The 17,286-nt window shown below is 44.8% G+C and overlaps 1 protein-coding gene across 1 annotated transcript in view; it reads left to right on the forward strand.

Moving 5' to 3' along the window:
- ELL (elongation factor for RNA polymerase II) overlaps window positions 1–17,286 on the forward strand; it is a 101,182-nt gene that overhangs the window by 68,935 nt on the left and 14,961 nt on the right. Inside the window, exons 6-7 of the mRNA XM_040417637.1 lie at window positions 10,351–10,475; window positions 13,239–13,335. Of these exons, the coding sequence (XP_040273571.1) occupies window positions 10,351–10,475; window positions 13,239–13,335 (222 nt within the window). The remainder of the gene's footprint in view (window positions 1–10,350; window positions 10,476–13,238; window positions 13,336–17,286) is intronic.

A 17,286-nucleotide genomic window follows, 5' to 3' on the forward strand; every position in this document is an offset into this window, starting at 1 on the left:
GACTGTTTAGCTTAGGGGGGTGAATGCTTGTATTTTTACACTGCCAAGATGTACTCTATTCTATCGCATATGATGCCATTTGCTGACTTGAGCATTCCCTGATAGAGAATTATTTTTGTCCCTCAACATAAGTACAATATACACTGCTCAAAAAAATAAAGGGAACACTTAAACAACACAATGTAACTCCAAGTCAATCACACTTCTGTGAAATCAAACTGTCCACTTAGGAAGCGACACTGAGTGACAATCAATTTCACATGCTGTTGTGCAAATGGGATAGACAACAGGTGGAAATTATATACAATTAGCAAGACACCCCCAATAAAGGAGTGGTTCTGCAGGTGGTGACCACAGATTACTTCTCAGTTCCTATGCTTCCTGGCTGATGCTTTGGTCACTTTTGAATGCTGGCGGTGCTTTCACTCTAGTGGTAGCATGAGACGGAGTCTACAACCCACACAAAGTGGCTCAGGTAGTGCAGCTTATCCAGGATGGCACATCAATGCGAGCTGTGGCAAGAAGGTTTGCTGTGTCTGTCAGCGTAGTGTCCAGAGCATGGAGGCGCTACCAGGAGACAGGCCAGTACATCAGGAAACGTGGAGGAGGCCGTAGGAGGGCAACAACCCAGCAGCAGGACCGCTACCTCTGCCTTTGTGCAAGGAGGAACAGGAGGAGCACTGCCAGAGCCCTGCAAAATGACCTCCAGCAGGCCACAAATGTGCATGTGTCTGCTCAAACGGTCAGAAACAGACTCCATGAGGGTGATATGAGGGCCCGACGTCCACAGGTGGGGGTTGTGTTTATAGCCCAACACCGTGCAGGACGTTTGGCATTTGCCAGAGAACACCAAGATTGGCAAATTCGCCACTGGCGCCCTGTGCTCTTCACAGATGAAAGCAGGTTCACACTGAGCACATGTGACAGAGTCTGGAGACGCCGTGGAGAACGTTCTGCTGCCTGCAACATCCTCCAGCATGACCGGTTTGGCATTGCGTCAGTAATGGTGTGGGGTGGCATTTCTTTGGAGGGCTGCACAGCGCTCCATGTGCTCGCCAGAGGTAGCCTGACTGCCATTAGGTACTGAGATGAGATCCTCAGACCCCTTGTGAGACCATATGCTGGTGCGGTTGGCCCTGGGTTCCTCCTAATGCAAGACAATGCTAGACCTCATGTGGCTGTAGTGTGTCAGCAGTTCCTGCAAGATGAAGGCATTGATGCTATGGACTGGTCCACCCGTTCCCCAGACGTGAATCCAATTGAGCACATCTGGGACATCATGTCTCGCTCTATCCACCAACGTCACGTTGCGCCACAGACTGTCCAGGAGTTGGAATATGCTTTAGCCCAGGTCTGGGAGGAGATCCCTCAGGAGACCGTCCGCCACCTCATCAGGAGCATGCACAGGCGTTGTAGGGAGGTCATACAGGCACGTGGAGGCCACATACACTACTGAGCCTTATTTTGACTTGTTTTAAGGACATTACATCAAGTTGGATCAGCCTGTAGTGTGTTTTTCCACTTTAATTTTGAGTGTGACTCCAAATCCAGACCTCCATGGGTTGAAAAATTTGATTTCCATTTTTTTATTTTTGTGTGATTTTGTTGTCTGCACATTCAACTATGTAAAGAACAAAGTATTTCAGAAGAACATTTAATTAACTCAGATCTAGGATGTGTTATTTTTGTGTTCCCTTTATTTTTTTGAGCAGTGTATTACTTCCACGTACATTGATGAAAATGTCAGTATTCTAGTCTGCAGGCCAAGGAAATGTCTGTCATTGAACAATGCTGTTGGTAAAGTGGCTGATTATTTGAAGTGTAGACTGTAATGGGGAATTTATGAAATCCAGGTTGTCTTTATTGATCAGTATATTATTGGAAGTTAAGCACTTTAAATTCGTTGGCTGTAAACCAGTCTTCCAGTCTCTGGCAGTTCTTTGGCCCTCAGGATACCAATTTTAGTCTAGCAAGGCAAGGGAATTTCCATTTACTGATTGGGCATGCAAATAATAATTGGTTCTGTCCCTTTTTCATCATGGCTGGTCATTCGGATCTCTTATCCACTACAGGTGGTGAGGCATCTGATGTGATCAGTGGAGCTCTCTTGGATAAATGTCCATTTAGAGTTGTCACGATACCAACATTTTGATTGATCTAAAAAAGTATTGCGATATTCGATACCATGTGAAAAAAATAAAACTCCAAAAAAGCCGCGTGCATTCAGCATTTTATGGAACGTCCGGGCCATAATCGAACAGTCCTATCCTATTTTTTGGGGGGACATGGTGACAATAAAATGGCGAATTGCGCAGTATTTATTTTTCCTGTTACGGCGTTCACCTCTTTGGAGATATTTTTTTATATTTTAATAGTTTGGACTCTTTGGATGTGGCGATATGTAATATGTTTGTTTATTCATTGCTTATATATTTTATATGTAAAATTGGGAAAGGGGGAGATTTATACTTAACATTTTGGGGTGTTTTTTTTACTTTTTATTTAAAAAGGACCTTTCATCAGAAAATAGTGTGTTAAATTCTTATATGACTAACCGCGCCCACCAGAACTTAGAGAGCGCCTACTATAACTTTGTCGCCTCATTTGCATATAAGGCGACAAAACTAACGGAGATCGTAGTGGCCGAACGGGGGGTCCATTTGGAAAAAAAAGTGTCCAGACATCAGTGAGAGCAGCCACATAAGGTCGTATAAGAATTTAACACTATTTTCTGATGAAAGGTCCTCTTCAATAACTATTTTCCCCCTTAGGGGCTAGAACGCTTGTCCTATTCACCCTAATGGAGCTCTATCAGGGTGAATAGGATCTTACACTCTCCCTGCTGCCCTGTGCTTTGTGCGGCACCTGAGGGGTTAACTGCCGCTGATCGCAGTTCCCTGTCATAGAGGCCGGGTGCCAGCTATGTGATTCTGCAGCCGGCACCCGCCTCCTTTATCCGTATTAATGGGTGCCTTATTGCTGGCAGCAGCGGGGAGGGAGAGAGAGAGAGAGAGAGAGAGACACTGTTCCCCTGTGCTGCTGAGGGGACATGGCACGCGCTGAGAGCAGCACGCTCCATGTTCTCTGATACTAGGCTGCGCAGCCTAGTATTGGTAAGAGGCAAATCCCAGTATCAAATCAATACCGGTACAAAAGTATCGATTGGTTATTGATAATTCGATACCCAGTGCAACCTTATGTCAATTATGGGACGGCCTCTTTAAGGTGACCTAAAAGCAGCTCCATTACCGGGCATGTCATTTTTCTCAAAGTTGCTGTCTTCCAACTCTACTGCCGCTCATATTTTTGGTGGAGGGTTGGGGCATCTGAAGGAATTTTTGATTGGTCATCCTTACCAGGAACGAACTAGTGATGTTTTCTGCGTTTGGCCATTGATATTGAGTTGTAGGAAAATACACGGTCAGGTTTATACAGGGTGGGCCATGAAAAACAAAACCCTGTTTCCCTTGTGTGGATTGTACAGAATAATAGAAGCGTGATATCGTTGCCCATTACAGGAGATGCTGCAAGTGGTTTCCACCAGCAGCTCTACAAAGTTGTGCCATGTTCAGTAACTCCACTTTCACACCGTGCATTCTTCTTAGAAGTCTGCACAGGGACACGTGCCATGTAGGGCAAATTACATTATCATGCTGAAAGAAACTGTACTGGCACTCGTGGTCAGTTAACTGTGGATACCATTGCTAGCATGTGGCCATGTACATGGCTCTGCTCACATATTAGGGCCACTATCCACGCACCCATTGCTGCTCACCAATTGCAGACTTTCAGATCATGAAGTGGCCTATTCTGTAAATTAGTTCACTTGGTTAAATTGAACCACGCTTCATCAGATATAATGTATTGCAATGGGTCCAAAGGTCTGTCTATATGCATTTGCAGTACGCCCCTCTCTTCTGATTATCCCCCTCTCCTGGATGTCTGTAACAATGATAGGCATCCAAAAACATGATTGTCTGTCTTCTTCTTTTTTTTTTTTGTGAGCATCAGTCCCTAATCCAATAAGGTCACTTCTGCACCAAGCCATGTATACTGCTCTTTGGTGGCGCAGGAAGTTCCACAAATTGACCAGCAAGCCATCCTGTGTTGCTTTGAATGGGCTTGCTAGTACAAAGGCCTCCACAATTGTAACACTTGGTTATCTCGAATATTACATGTTGGATACACGCACAACACTACTGCCCTCTTAAAAAATAAAAATACTTGTGAGGAATATGGATTCATATTCACTGTCAGCCATGTCCTCACACCCACCATTTGCTGAAAGATGGCAGAGGAAATCAAGCTCCACAGAGGGGGCCCTGCTTCAAAGCCGAAGCCAGTTAGTAGAAAACTCCTAGCAGGCCACCTATTGTTACATTTCACACCTCCAGTCAGACAGCCCGACCCCTGCAGGAGAAACCCCCAGCAGTAGGTATCAGCCCTTGCCAGGATCAATGCTACCTCCCAGACATGTTGGCACCTACATTTCATAAGGAATTATGAATCGCCCGGCCATCGCAGGTGCAAACCGGATACATATTTATGTCCCAGTGGCCACGAGGAACGTGTACATGTTCTTGGTTTGCTAGTGGGATGCCAGGGAAGGGAGATATACAGTCGGATCCATAAATATTGGGACATCAACACAATTCTAAAATTTTTGGCTCTATACACCACCACAATGGATTTGAAATGAAACGAGCTATATGTGCTTTAACTGCAGACTGTCAACTTTAATTTAAGGGTATTTATATCCAAATCAGTTGAACGGTGTCGGAATTACAACAGTTTGCATATGTGCCTCCCACTTGTTAAGGGACAAAAAGTAATGGGACAGAATAATAATCCTAAATCAAACTTTCACTTTTTAATACTTTGTTGCAAATCCTTTGCAGTCAATTACAGCCTGAAGTCTGAAACGCATAGACATAACCAGACGCTGGGTTTCCTCCCTGGTGATGCTCTGCCAGGCCTCTACTGCAACTGTCTTCAGTTCCTGCTTGTTCTTGGGGCATTTTCCCTTCAGTTTTGTCTTCAGCAAGTGAAATGCATGCTCAATCGGATTCAGGTCAAGTGATTGACTTGGCCATTGCATAACTTTCCACTTATTTCCCTTAAACTCTTTGGTTGCTTTTGCAGTATGCTTTGGGTCATTGTCCATCTGCAATGTGAAGCGCCGTCCAATAAGTTCTGAAGCATTTAGCTGAATATGAGCAGATAATATTGCCCGAAACTCTTCAGAATTCATCCTGCTGCTTTTGTCAGCAGTCACATCATCAATAAATACAAGAGAACCAGTTCCATTGGCAGCCATACATGCCCACGCCATGACACTACCACCACCATGCTTCACTGATGAGGTGGTATGCTTAGGATCATGAGCAGTTCCTTTCCTTCTCCATACTCTTCTCTTCCTATCACTCTGGAACAAGTTGATCTTGGTCTCATCTGTCCATAGGATGTTGTTCCAGAACTGTGAAGGCTTTTTAGATGTAGTTTGGCAAACTCTAATCTGGCCTCCCTGTTTTTGAGGCTCACCAATGGTTAAGATCTTGTGGTGAACCCTCTGTATTCACTCTGGTGAAGTCTTCTCTTGATAACTTTGACACACATACACCTACCTCCTGGAGAGTGTTCTTGATCTGGCCAACTGTTGTGAAGGGTGTTTTCTTCACCAGGGAAAGAATTCTTCGGTCATCCACCAGTTGTTTTCGGTGGTCTTCCGAGTCTTTTGGTGTTGCTGAGCTCACCGGTGCGTTCATTCTTTTTAAGAATGTTCCAAACAGTTGTTTTGGCAACGCCTAATGTTTTCTGCTATCTCTGATGGGTTTTTGGTATTTTTCAGCCTAATGATGGCTTGCTTCACTGATAGTGACAGCTCTTTGGATCTCATCTTGAGAGTTGACAGCAACAGATTCCAAATACAAATAGCACACTTGAAATGAACTCTGGACCTTTTATCTGGTCATTGTAATTGGGATAATGAGGGAATAACACACACCTGGCCATGGAACAGCTGAGAAGCCAATTGTCCCATTACTTCTGGTCCCTTAACAAGTGGGAGGCACATATGCAAACTGTTGTAATTCCTACACAGTTCATCTGATTTGATGTAAATACCCACAAATTAAAGCTGACAGTCTGCAGTTAAAGCACATCTTGTTCATTTCATTTCAAATTCATTGTGGTGGTGTATAGAGCTCAAAATGTTAGAATTGTGTTGATGTCCCAATATTTATGGACCTGACTGTACATATCTCCCCACAGAAACCAACTAACAGTACCATATTTGGACTCTACTTGTAGCCTGAACCCAGGCGGATCCGTTGGTCCCAGAACCATCTCCCTGTGACCTTCTGGACTGGAGCTATGAACCTTAAAGGGTTTTGTGGGTCATTTGCAGCCAGCCCAGCAGAGATCGGGAGGGGAGGTGCCGACTACAGGTTAAAAGGCTTGTGCCAGGAAGCGGGCGTGTCTTTTCTCTGAAGAAGGGTCACATCGTGTAATGTGTTTAGGGGGACCTAGGAGCTAGCTGAGATCACTGCCCTTCATATGACTACAGCAAAGAACACACCACAACCCAAAGGAACTTTCATCTTACCCAGTAACTGACTTTTACTCTGCTTAACCCTGTTGTACCCATATAACCTGTATCTTTAAACTCAGACCACTGTATATATTCTGTGTATATTGTTTATATCTAGTGTGCCCTTAAGGCGATTAAATATATAATTTAATCTTGTATCTCGATCACGAATCCCCAAGTCCGTGTTTCGGCCTAGTTATAAGCTACCCCGGGTTGGTTTCTCACCCTATATAATCCCGTTAGCGAACCGGGCTTACATCAAACGAGAAGCTGGTGGCAGATACCCGGGCTGAGACAGCGCTGTTTTCACTGCGGCAGTGAAAAGGTTCTCTCACCTTGTTGCCTCTCTGTGCCCGCGTGGACAGGAGGTGTGTGTGTAAACTGTACCAAGCAGGCCTTACCTGCTCCTTTTGGAGGGTGTAAAGTCACGTTTTTGGTAACCCGTGACCATACCGCGTCTCGTGAGCGCGACTTCAAGCGGTAACGAGGTGTGGTATTTGTCACAATACTCTTCGACTGGCATTGAAGGATATGGTGGGCATTATTCATTTCTTAAACTTTTCTGGTAAAAAAACATCTGTACTATTAAAATCTAAAAATATTTATATCGTGAACAGCGTATTGGAGAATATAGTCAAAATGGCCCCTTCACCTTTTTTTCATTGCTTCACTTCTTAAAAAAAATTTAATAAAAAAAATTATCAAAAAGTCTTGCATACCCCAAAATGGAATCAGTAAAAGCTACAGATTGTCCGAATCTGGTTGGACAGCGCTACAGCCAGGGAGAAGGAACGCCCAGGGAGAAACGGGGCAGACTCCTCCCAGTATAAGTAGTGGTGACTGGAATAATAGTAAGTGCAGTGAGATCCCGGGGCGCCGCTCTACACAGTCTGATAGTTATCTTACAATGTTTGGACTGATGAAAGGTCCACTTTAAACAAGAATCAGTAAGTCCTATATACCCCAAAATGGTACAAATGAAATAAAAATACATTTTCATCCTGTTGACACAAGCCCGCATAAGTCTACAAGTATGGAAAATAGAACGAGTTATAGCTCTTACAATGCTGCAATGTAAACAATATATATATTTTTTAAAGGGATGTGATATTATTGTGAAAAAGTAGTAAAAAAAAACAAATCACTACATATTTGCTCTTGCCATAATCGTACTGACCCATGGTATAAGGGCTTTTTCACATGAGTGCATGCTGTGCGTGACATCCGCTGCGTGAATGAGAGCCAAGACCTCCTGTGGACAGCAGAAGCACAGAGCATTAACATGATTGATAATGCTCTTTGCCTCTCTGACCCTGACCTTTTTACTACAAAATCAGTGACCACTTTATCGCATTGTGATTTTGTAGTAAAAAGATCACAGAGAGGCAATCATGTTAATTCTCCATGCTTCTGCTGTCCGCAGCAGGTCTTGGCTCTCATTCACGCAGCGGATGCCACGCACGGCATCCACTCGTGTGAAACAGCCCTAAGAATTTTTTGCTGGTTTCACCACGCAGTAAATGCCATAAGGGAAGGAGCTCCATATGGCTTTTGGAGGCCAGATTTTGCTTGAATGTTTTTAGGGTGTCATTTTGTGTTTTGAAGAGATCCTGAGGTACCCAAACACTGGAAACCCTTAAGAAATGTTTTAGAAACTCCACCCCTCGAGGAATTTATTGATGGGGTAGCGAACATTTTTAACTCGCTGGTGTTTCCCAAAAAATAAATGTGTAGTTGCTGGTGAAAAATGAAAATTACAAATTTCTGCCATTTTAATGCCCGATATGTTGTGCCCAATTTGTGCCACTGTGGAAAGTCAGCTCTTAATATAATACTGTATTTACCGATCATAGAAACACCCCACATGTCGCCTTAATCTGTTGTCTGGATATATGGTAGGGTCCTGAAGTGAAAGTGCAACATCCACACTTGAGGCCTAATTTGGTGATTTTATATAACATTGACTGACTGATAATTGCTGAAACTCCAATTTGAAATAGAAAAAATAGCCCCTCCAAGAAGTGACCCATTTTGGAAAATTACTCACCTCAAGGAAATGTTTGCAGGGTGTAGTGGGTGTTTTGACCCCAAAGGCTTTTCATCAAAACTTTTGTGAAAATTAGCTATAGAACCAAATATTTCATTTTCACAAGGGGTCACAGATTTTTTTAACATACACTTTTACCCATTTTTTTTTCCTGAACACCCCATATGTAGTAGAAAAGATTTACAGATGTAGTAGAGTTAACAGTCACACTTGGTGAGTTATTCACATCTACCGAAGTTAACGTTTTGTGATTGTTAATTCACATTTGAACAGACCCTGGTGTTCCCCTACAGTGGAAACACCTCAGAAGTGATCGGTCTTGGAGACTATACCTTTCAAGAAATTTCTAGAGTTGTGCAGTGAGCATTCTGACTCCATAGTTGTTTTCCAGAAGTGAATACGTAGTGGATGGTGAAAAGTGAATATGTAAGATGAGTGTACTATAGCAGAGAGAAATAAGATAAAATTACAGGACGTGTGAAGGATAAAAAATGAATAATCCATGGGTGAGTGGTACATTTTGAAGCAATCCTTTCTGCACAGGCCAGGTTTTTCAGGGCAGATTTCACAGTTATAGTGTCTTTTTGTATCCCCACATTCTGGACATATTTTGGATCTTTCCCTTGCTTGCTGTGGCTCCACTAGGTAAGGCTACTTTCACACTAGCGTTCGGGGCTCCGTTTGAAGCTCTCACAAGAGGCCCCGAACGCATCCGTACTGCCCCAATGCATTCTGAGTGGATCCGCTTAGAATGCATCAGTCTGGCAGCGTTCAGCCTCCGCTCCGCTCAGCAAGCGGACACCCGAACGCTGCTTGCAGCGTTCGGGTGTCCGCCTGGCTGTGCGGAGGCAAACTGATCCGTCCAGACTTACAATGTAAGTCAATGGGGACGGATCCGTTTGAAGTTGACACAATATGGCTCAATTTTCAAACGGATCCGTCCCCAATTGACTTTACATTGAAAGTCTGGACGGATCCGTCTGAAGCTACTTTCACAGTTAGAATTTTTTCTAAACTATAATGCAGACGGATCCGTTCTGAACGGATCCAAACGTCTGCATTATAGGAGCGGATCCGTCTGTGCAGACAGCAGACGGATCTGCTCTGAACGCAAGTGTGAAAGTAGCCTAAATGTTGCTCTGGTACAAAACACTAAGCACAAAAACAATCAGTGATGTACCTCACTAATCAGTGCTCAGCGTAAGCAGGATGCACTGGTACAGAAATTTTACTACAGTAAAAATCTGCACTAAAACTAGCTGCAATTTATATAGAGATTTATAATAGAAACATGTTATATATTCGTACAGAAAACTAAATTTCTGCACTAAAACTACCTGAAATTTACATAACTATATAGATCAATTAAGGTGTGTCTATATAAGTGTGTGTGTATGTGTGTGTATATGTGTGTATATATACATACATACATACATACATACATACATACATACATACATACATACATACATCTTATTTTTTTTAACCCCACAAACTTTGCACCAAAACTGATACGGTCAGATGAAAAAAAAAAACACAGGTATAAAAATTTACTACAGTAAAAATCTGCACTAAAATTTGCTGAAATTTACATTGATTAAATCCTTTTAAGAGAGTTATTTATTATATATACACAGAAAAGTTGGTGCACAGCTAAAAAAAAAATACCTGCTTTTCTTAATCTTGTGGTTCTTTTTGTTTTTTTTTCTATTAGGTAGCGATTCTGAGTGCCAAAGACTGCACTTGCACCTTGAAAGACTGTCTGTATAAGGAGGTGCAGAAGGACTGGCCTGGTTACTCTGAAGGAGACCAGCAGCTGCTGAAAAGGATTCTTGTCCGGTAAATTCTATATTTTTAGATCCAGCACTCGCGTATTATCTGTTTCAAGCCTCATTCACGCGTCTGTGTTCAAATCCGTGAAAAGGTGGTCAGTAATGCCTCCGTGAAGGGTCTGCACACATACGTGGAACACTAAGGTGTGAATGAGGCTTTATATGTAGTTTTGTTTTTTATTCGCTTCGATTTAAAGGGAATCTGTCACCTCCCCCAAGCCCTCCGAAGTACTCAAATATGTGTAGACCACCTGCCACAGACTAAAGATCAGTCATTTTATGTAGATTCTTACATCCTTTTCACCTCTATGTGCCTAAAAAGCAGAGGACTTCTCCAGGAGTCCTCTGAATGCATTCCATGGCTGGTTTGTGGGCACACAGCAGGAGAACGGAGGTGCATGTCAGCAGCAGGTGTCCTTTATAGTATGCACTCTCCCTATGGAAATTCGCGTAAATATACATTTTTATGGCATTTTCGTTTGGGAAAGATGGCTGCACTGTAAGGGCCCATTCACACGTCCGCTAGTGTTTTGCGGTCTGCAAATTGCAGATCTGCAAAACATGGACACCAGCCATGTGATAGAAATGCCTATTCTTGTCCATGGCTGCGGACAAGAATAGGACATGCTCTATCTTTTTTGCGGGACTGCGGATCAGAACTGCGGATAGCACACTGTGCTGTCTGCATCTTTTGCTGCTCCATTGAAATGAATGGGTCCGCAACCGTTCCGCAAGATTGTGAAACAGATGCCGACCCATTCATAAGGACGTGTGAATGGACATTGTCATTTCAGAAAAATGTTTGACATGTTAGGGCTCTTTCACACTTGCGTTGTCCGGATCCGTCGTGTACTCCATTTGCCGGAATTACACGCCGGATCCAGAAAAACGCGTAAGAACGCATAGTTTTTTCTTTCCGATGCGTCTTTCTGGCTTTTTTGGTAAGATACTGATCCGGAAATCCTGAAGCCAACATCAAGTGCTGTTTCGATGGATCCGTCGTACGGATCCATCGAAACAGCGGATCCGTCGTGTACTGATGAGCGTATCCGGTATGTAAATGATTTCTTATCCGAAAATTTCTAGTTCGTTTTACAAAATAAAATATGCAATGGACAAACACACACAATACTCACCTCCAGGAGCTTCTTTCACGCCCTGTCTTCTCACGCGCGGGCTGTCTAGTGGAAGTTTTCGCGCCAGCCAAGCCCTTCCTACTTCCTGGCACAGGCGCAACTTCCGGATCCGTCGCTGCGTCGTAACAGCTGAAGATGTTAGGACGGATCCGGACTAATACATTTCAATGGGCTATTATTCCGGATCCGTTGATGCGGAAAGTGTTCAGGATTTTTGACCGGAGCAAAAAGCGCAGCATGCTGCGGTATTTTCTCCGGCCAAAAAACATTCCGGTCCTGAACTGAAGACATCCTAAGGCATCCTGAACGGATTTCTCTCCATTCAGAATGCATGGGGATAATCCTGATCAGGATTTTTCCGGCATAGAGCCCCGACGACGGAACTCTATGCCGGAAAAGAAAAGCGCAAGTGTGAAAGGGCCCTTATGGAGACGTTTTGATGTTTTGGTCTTTGAGGGTCTCTGTGCTCCATCAATTACTGAAATGAGGGGTCTCTGCAGCCAGACCCAGCACACCACACTATAACTTGGCAAACTTTCTAAACTCTTCAAGTTGTATGCATTGTATTGACATTTTGACTGACCATACAAGTGCTGAGTGGTAGTTTTCTAGCCTTTCCAAACAGGACGCGTTCTGCTAATTCTCCCTTTTGGTAATTTAAGGTCTCTTTCTGAACAGGTGTTCGATTTATAGAATTTAGTTGTAATTTACGGTTGCTCACTTTTCCCGTGAGCCAAAATCCAGTCACATTTATTTCACGTGACAGAGACTAAAGCAGAATGGAAGACTGAACACTCTCTTGTACGGAGCCAGAGCTCTCCAGGGGTACACAATCCTGAATATTCTTCCAGCTATTATTAAGATTTAGGTCTGCTTAGTAGATGGGAGTTTCTTTGCAGTCACTAGTAGTGTATTAAGAAGAGTGCACTGAAATTCCAGAATTTATTTTGCAGTTTATTTTCTATGCTATATGTTTAGAAAATTCTTCATTAGACTGAAATTAAAGGGATTGTCCAGACTTGGAGCTGACACCCCTATTATCTGGACCTGTGCCCCTGAACATAAAAAAAGCAGGCTCACCTGCCCATGGTCCCACCACTGCTCCATTACTAGCTGCTTCCGCTCCCCTTGGGACCAAGCAGCGCCTGGGTCCCTTGGCTGCTGCAGCTAATCACAGGCCTCGGTAATCACATCAGCTTGAACATTGTCACAGCTGGCAAGTTCCATTAAAGCCTAGGTGACCACTGAGGCCTATGATTGGCCACAGCAGTCATAGGACCCTGCTGGGGGCGTGAACAGAGCAGCAGCAGAACTGCAGCCAGGTTAGCCTGCTTGTTTATGTTCCTGGAGCACGGATCTAGATAGTGGATTATGTTCCCTGTAGCTGGAGAGCTGCTGTCGTTGTAGGCACTGACCATTGCATAGCTTTTCTTCCAGTCTGAAGCATGAATCAGACATGTTAGAAAACTGATAGCTGCAATGATTGGCCCGTTTATAGTACTGCTTCAAGATATGTGTTCCCACAATCAAGTGTTCACATCTGATTGGGGCGCATCTTCCAGTCTGTGCCTAACATTTTATACCGTGTAGCAGTCTTGCTGTGTCCCAACACTTAATTGTGTTTGTTTCCTTAGGAAGCTCTGCCAACCACCGAATCCTGGATCAGGTGGAGACAGTGCGCCTCTGAGTCCCCCCAAAGACAATGTGAATTCCGCTACTCCCTTTCCTCAGGTAAGAGTTAACTTTTTCATGTTGTGTCCATGTAGGTGAACACTATTCAGGAATTACGGTAAATATTGATCAGGACAGGTCTGTCTTTGGCAGCAAAATTGACTGAATCTGTGGCTGATTCTCCTAACTGTGTCTCCAACACAGATGTGAACCGAGCATTGGGATGTGTTCACATCTGCGTCAGAGGCTCAATTACAGATTCTGTGAGGTTTTTATAACAATTCTGCAAGTTTGTTTGCGGTTCATTTATCTGCAAGTTCTGCCTGTCAAAGGTGATGTATAAGGGAGGAGCTAACCTAGCTGAGGACATGCTACATACATAGCCTTGGAGGAAAGCAGGGAATGAAGGGGGGTATTTATCAAAAGTGGTGTAAAGGAAAACTGACTTAGTTGCCAATAGCAGCCAGTCAGTTAGTTAGCAGCCAGTCAGGTTCCATCTTTTTTTTTTTTTTTTTTTTGGAAAATAAACAGTGGGGTTTTCCTTTTTAACGGAGGGAGGGAGGAGGGGGGGCCCACTGCCACCAATGATGGGGGGACGACCCTGTGGCCTCAATGATTAATACTGGGGAGGGAGGGAGGAGGGGGGCACTGCCCACATTCCCGGCACCCGACCTCTGAGAGGACGCTGTGATCACCTGAGGGGTTAATTGCGCGGATCACAGCGTCCTCTCAGAGGTCGGGTGCAGGAAATGCGAGTGACAGAATTCCTTCCCTCCCCCACGCCGGCCGAACTGCTAAGAGCGCCGCCGCAAGCGGCCAGCAGGTATCGGGGACATTTGCACGAGTAGAAGTACTCTGCAAATGTCCCGTATCGGTTCATGCTGGGGCGGGCGGCCGCAGATTTAGAAGCGGTCAGCGTACATGACCGCTCCTATGACGTCACGAAATACCGCGGTATTTACAAAACGGCGATATCGCCATATCGCCGTTTTTTTAATACCGCGGTATATCGTGATACCGGTATATCGCTCAACCCTAGATCAGACACTGTTTTTTGAGGAGGCAGTGTTGATGTGACCAGAGCCTTAGGCTACTTTCACACTTGCGTTCGGTACGGATCCGTCTGGTATCTGCAAAGACGGATCCGCACCTATAATGCCAACGCTTGCATCCGTTCAGAACGGATCCGTCTGCATAACTGCTTTTTCAGATCTGAGTTTTCACATCGTGAAAACTCAAATCCGACAGTATATTCTAACACAGAGGCGTTCCCATGGTGATGGGGACGCTTCAAGTTAGAATATACTAAAATAACTGTGTACATAACTGCCCCCTGCTGCCTGGCAGCACACGATCTCTTACAGGGGGCTGTGATCCGCACAATTAACCCCTCAGGTGCCGCACCTGAGGGGTTAATTGTGCGTATCATAGCCCCCTGTAAGAGATCAGGTGCTGCCAGGTAGCAGGGGCCAGACCCCTGTCCCTCTCCAGTTTTAAATTCATTGGTGGCCAGTATGGCCCCCCCCCCTCCCTCCCCAGTATTATATTCATTGGTGGCCAGTATGGCGCCCCCCCCCCTCCCTCCCCAGTATTATATTCATTGGTGGCCAGTGCGGCCCCCCCTCCCTCCCCAGTATTATATTCATTGGTGGCCAGTGCGGCCCCCCTCCCTCCCCAGTATTATATTCATTGGTGGCCAGTGCTGCAAGCTGCGTTTTGGTGTCCGCCTCCAGAGCGGAATGGAGGCGGAACGGAGCCAAACTGATGCATTCTGAACGGATCCTTATCCATTCAGAATGCATTGGGGATGAACCGATCAGTTCGGGGCCGCTTGTGAGAGCCCTCAAACGGATCTCACAAGCGGAACCCCAAACGCAAGTGTGAAAGTAGCCTTAAACTGAATGCAATCTGAAGGGCTTCCTTATTATCAGTGGCAAACTTACCATAGAAGGCAGATACCCCAATGCTATGCAGCCCGTGGTGGGGGTGACACTTCTTCTGCTCCCCGATATAAGACTGCTTTTTCCTGCAGCCACCACTAGGGAGAGCTCATTGCATAGAGGTATTTTCCACTTCCATTGGTTTGAATTTAACTTTATACATTTCTATGCATTAGACTCCCCCTAGCGTGGTTGCAGGCAGACAGTTTTATCATGTATTATGTAAAGGGCAGCAGGAGACATAGAACTGCATGAGAGATTGTCAATATATTTATGCCAGTTGTCTGGTGTAAATGCATTGAGAAATATGGTGTTCAGAATCCTCGTCCTGTTTATACAGCACCTATTCTGCTTTTTCCAACATATGTATGGGTTAAAGTGGTTGACCTTTTTATTACATTCAAAGCACCTCTGGACAAGCTACATTGAGGGTCACAGACCGGGTAAGCTCTGTCTTCCCTTCCTACAAGGTTTAACCTACCCCCTCATCCTCCTACCTGTCACTACAGGGTACACACTACGTCCGACCCCAGGCCCCAAAGCAGGTGGCGACTTCTGTGCGCCATTTTGCCTGTGCTGCTTTTAACACAAAATTTTCCTCTGGTCTGTTAGATCCCCTCTGCTCTTTGCGCTCTGCTTCACTGCCAAGTGGCTCTGCCCCTGACCCCTGCTGCCCAGCCCATGGTAGAACTGGAGTGGGAACGCTCCCTGTCAAAGATGGTACAGGACTTCTCCCATACCAAAAAAGCCATTGTAGAATTACTGGGGCGTTTGTCCGCAAGGCCATCCTCTGACCAGTCCGACTCTGGGGATCCTGGGGCTTATTCCCATCATGGCCGTCCCGCTACACGGGCCAGGCCACCCTCTCCCAGGAGGGTGTCTGTGACCCCTGTTTTCTCTGCCTCTCCGCCACCTCCCAGTGAGTCTCACTCAGACTTGTCCTCATTGGAAGAAGCATGTTCCGAGGAAAGGTTGTCAGATGCGGACTTTCTCTCCTGTGGACCAGTCTTCCAAACTGTCCACCGTGGAGGACAATCTCATTACAGCGGTTATAGAAACCTTACAGGTGGAGGACCCCGCACCCTCATCGGCCGGTTTGAGTTTTTCCTTCAGGCGGTCCCGTCGCTCACCAAAATGTTCCCCCAACCACCCAGATTTTGATTCCTCTTTCCAAGGAGTGGAAATTTCATGATTTTTGCTTTACCAAAATGCTTAGACGTCCTTTATCCATTTCTGCAGGATCACATTTTGTCCTGTTGCAGCCTTGTGCTTCAATCAAAAAAATTCTAGTTTTCCCCTGTCAATCTGCACTCGGTAACCCATAATGTGAAAACAGAAATTTTAGAAATGTTTGCTAATTTATAAAAAAAAAAAAAAATAGCTCAACTTCTAAAAGTATTTCACGAACTACATATTGTATGATTATGTCTTTAACATCAAATGCATAGTTAATTTGTGATGCTACTTACGATGTTTGGAAACTTAATAAAAACTGTTAAAAAAGCAAACAAAAAAACTTTGCATAGACAAGTATTCAGACCCTTTTGACGCTTGAAATTTACCTCTGGGGGCCTCCCATTTCACGTGATAATCTTTGAGATGTTTCTATACCTTGATTGGTGTGGTAAATTTATTTGATTAGATATGATTTGGACAGACACACCCCTGACTGTATAAAGGCCTTACAGCTGATAATGTTCATCTCAAGTTATCTGCATCATTGAAAGGAAATAACTGCCTGTAGAGCTCAGAGACAGGGTTGTGTGGAGGCACAGATCTGGAGAAGGGTACAAATAAGTTCTTCTGAACTGAAAGTTACCAAGAGCACAGTGGCCTCCATAACTCTTAGGCCTCAAGCACACAGCCGTGTTCCGCGACCGAGAGCGGTCTGTGGTAACCCGGCCGGGATTCCTTCTGACAGCAGCAGCGCACGGCGTCATTGGTTGCTATGTGGCAGTGCGCTTCATGCCGCCGCTGCTGTACAGTGATACACTCGTATAGATCATACCAGTGTATCACTGTACAGCAGCGGCGGCATGAAGCGCACGGCGTCATAGCAACCAATGACTCC

This window comes from Bufo bufo, chromosome 2, assembly GCF_905171765.1.
Source record: "Bufo bufo chromosome 2, aBufBuf1.1, whole genome shotgun sequence".
Taxonomy (NCBI): Eukaryota; Metazoa; Chordata; class Amphibia; order Anura; family Bufonidae; genus Bufo; species Bufo bufo.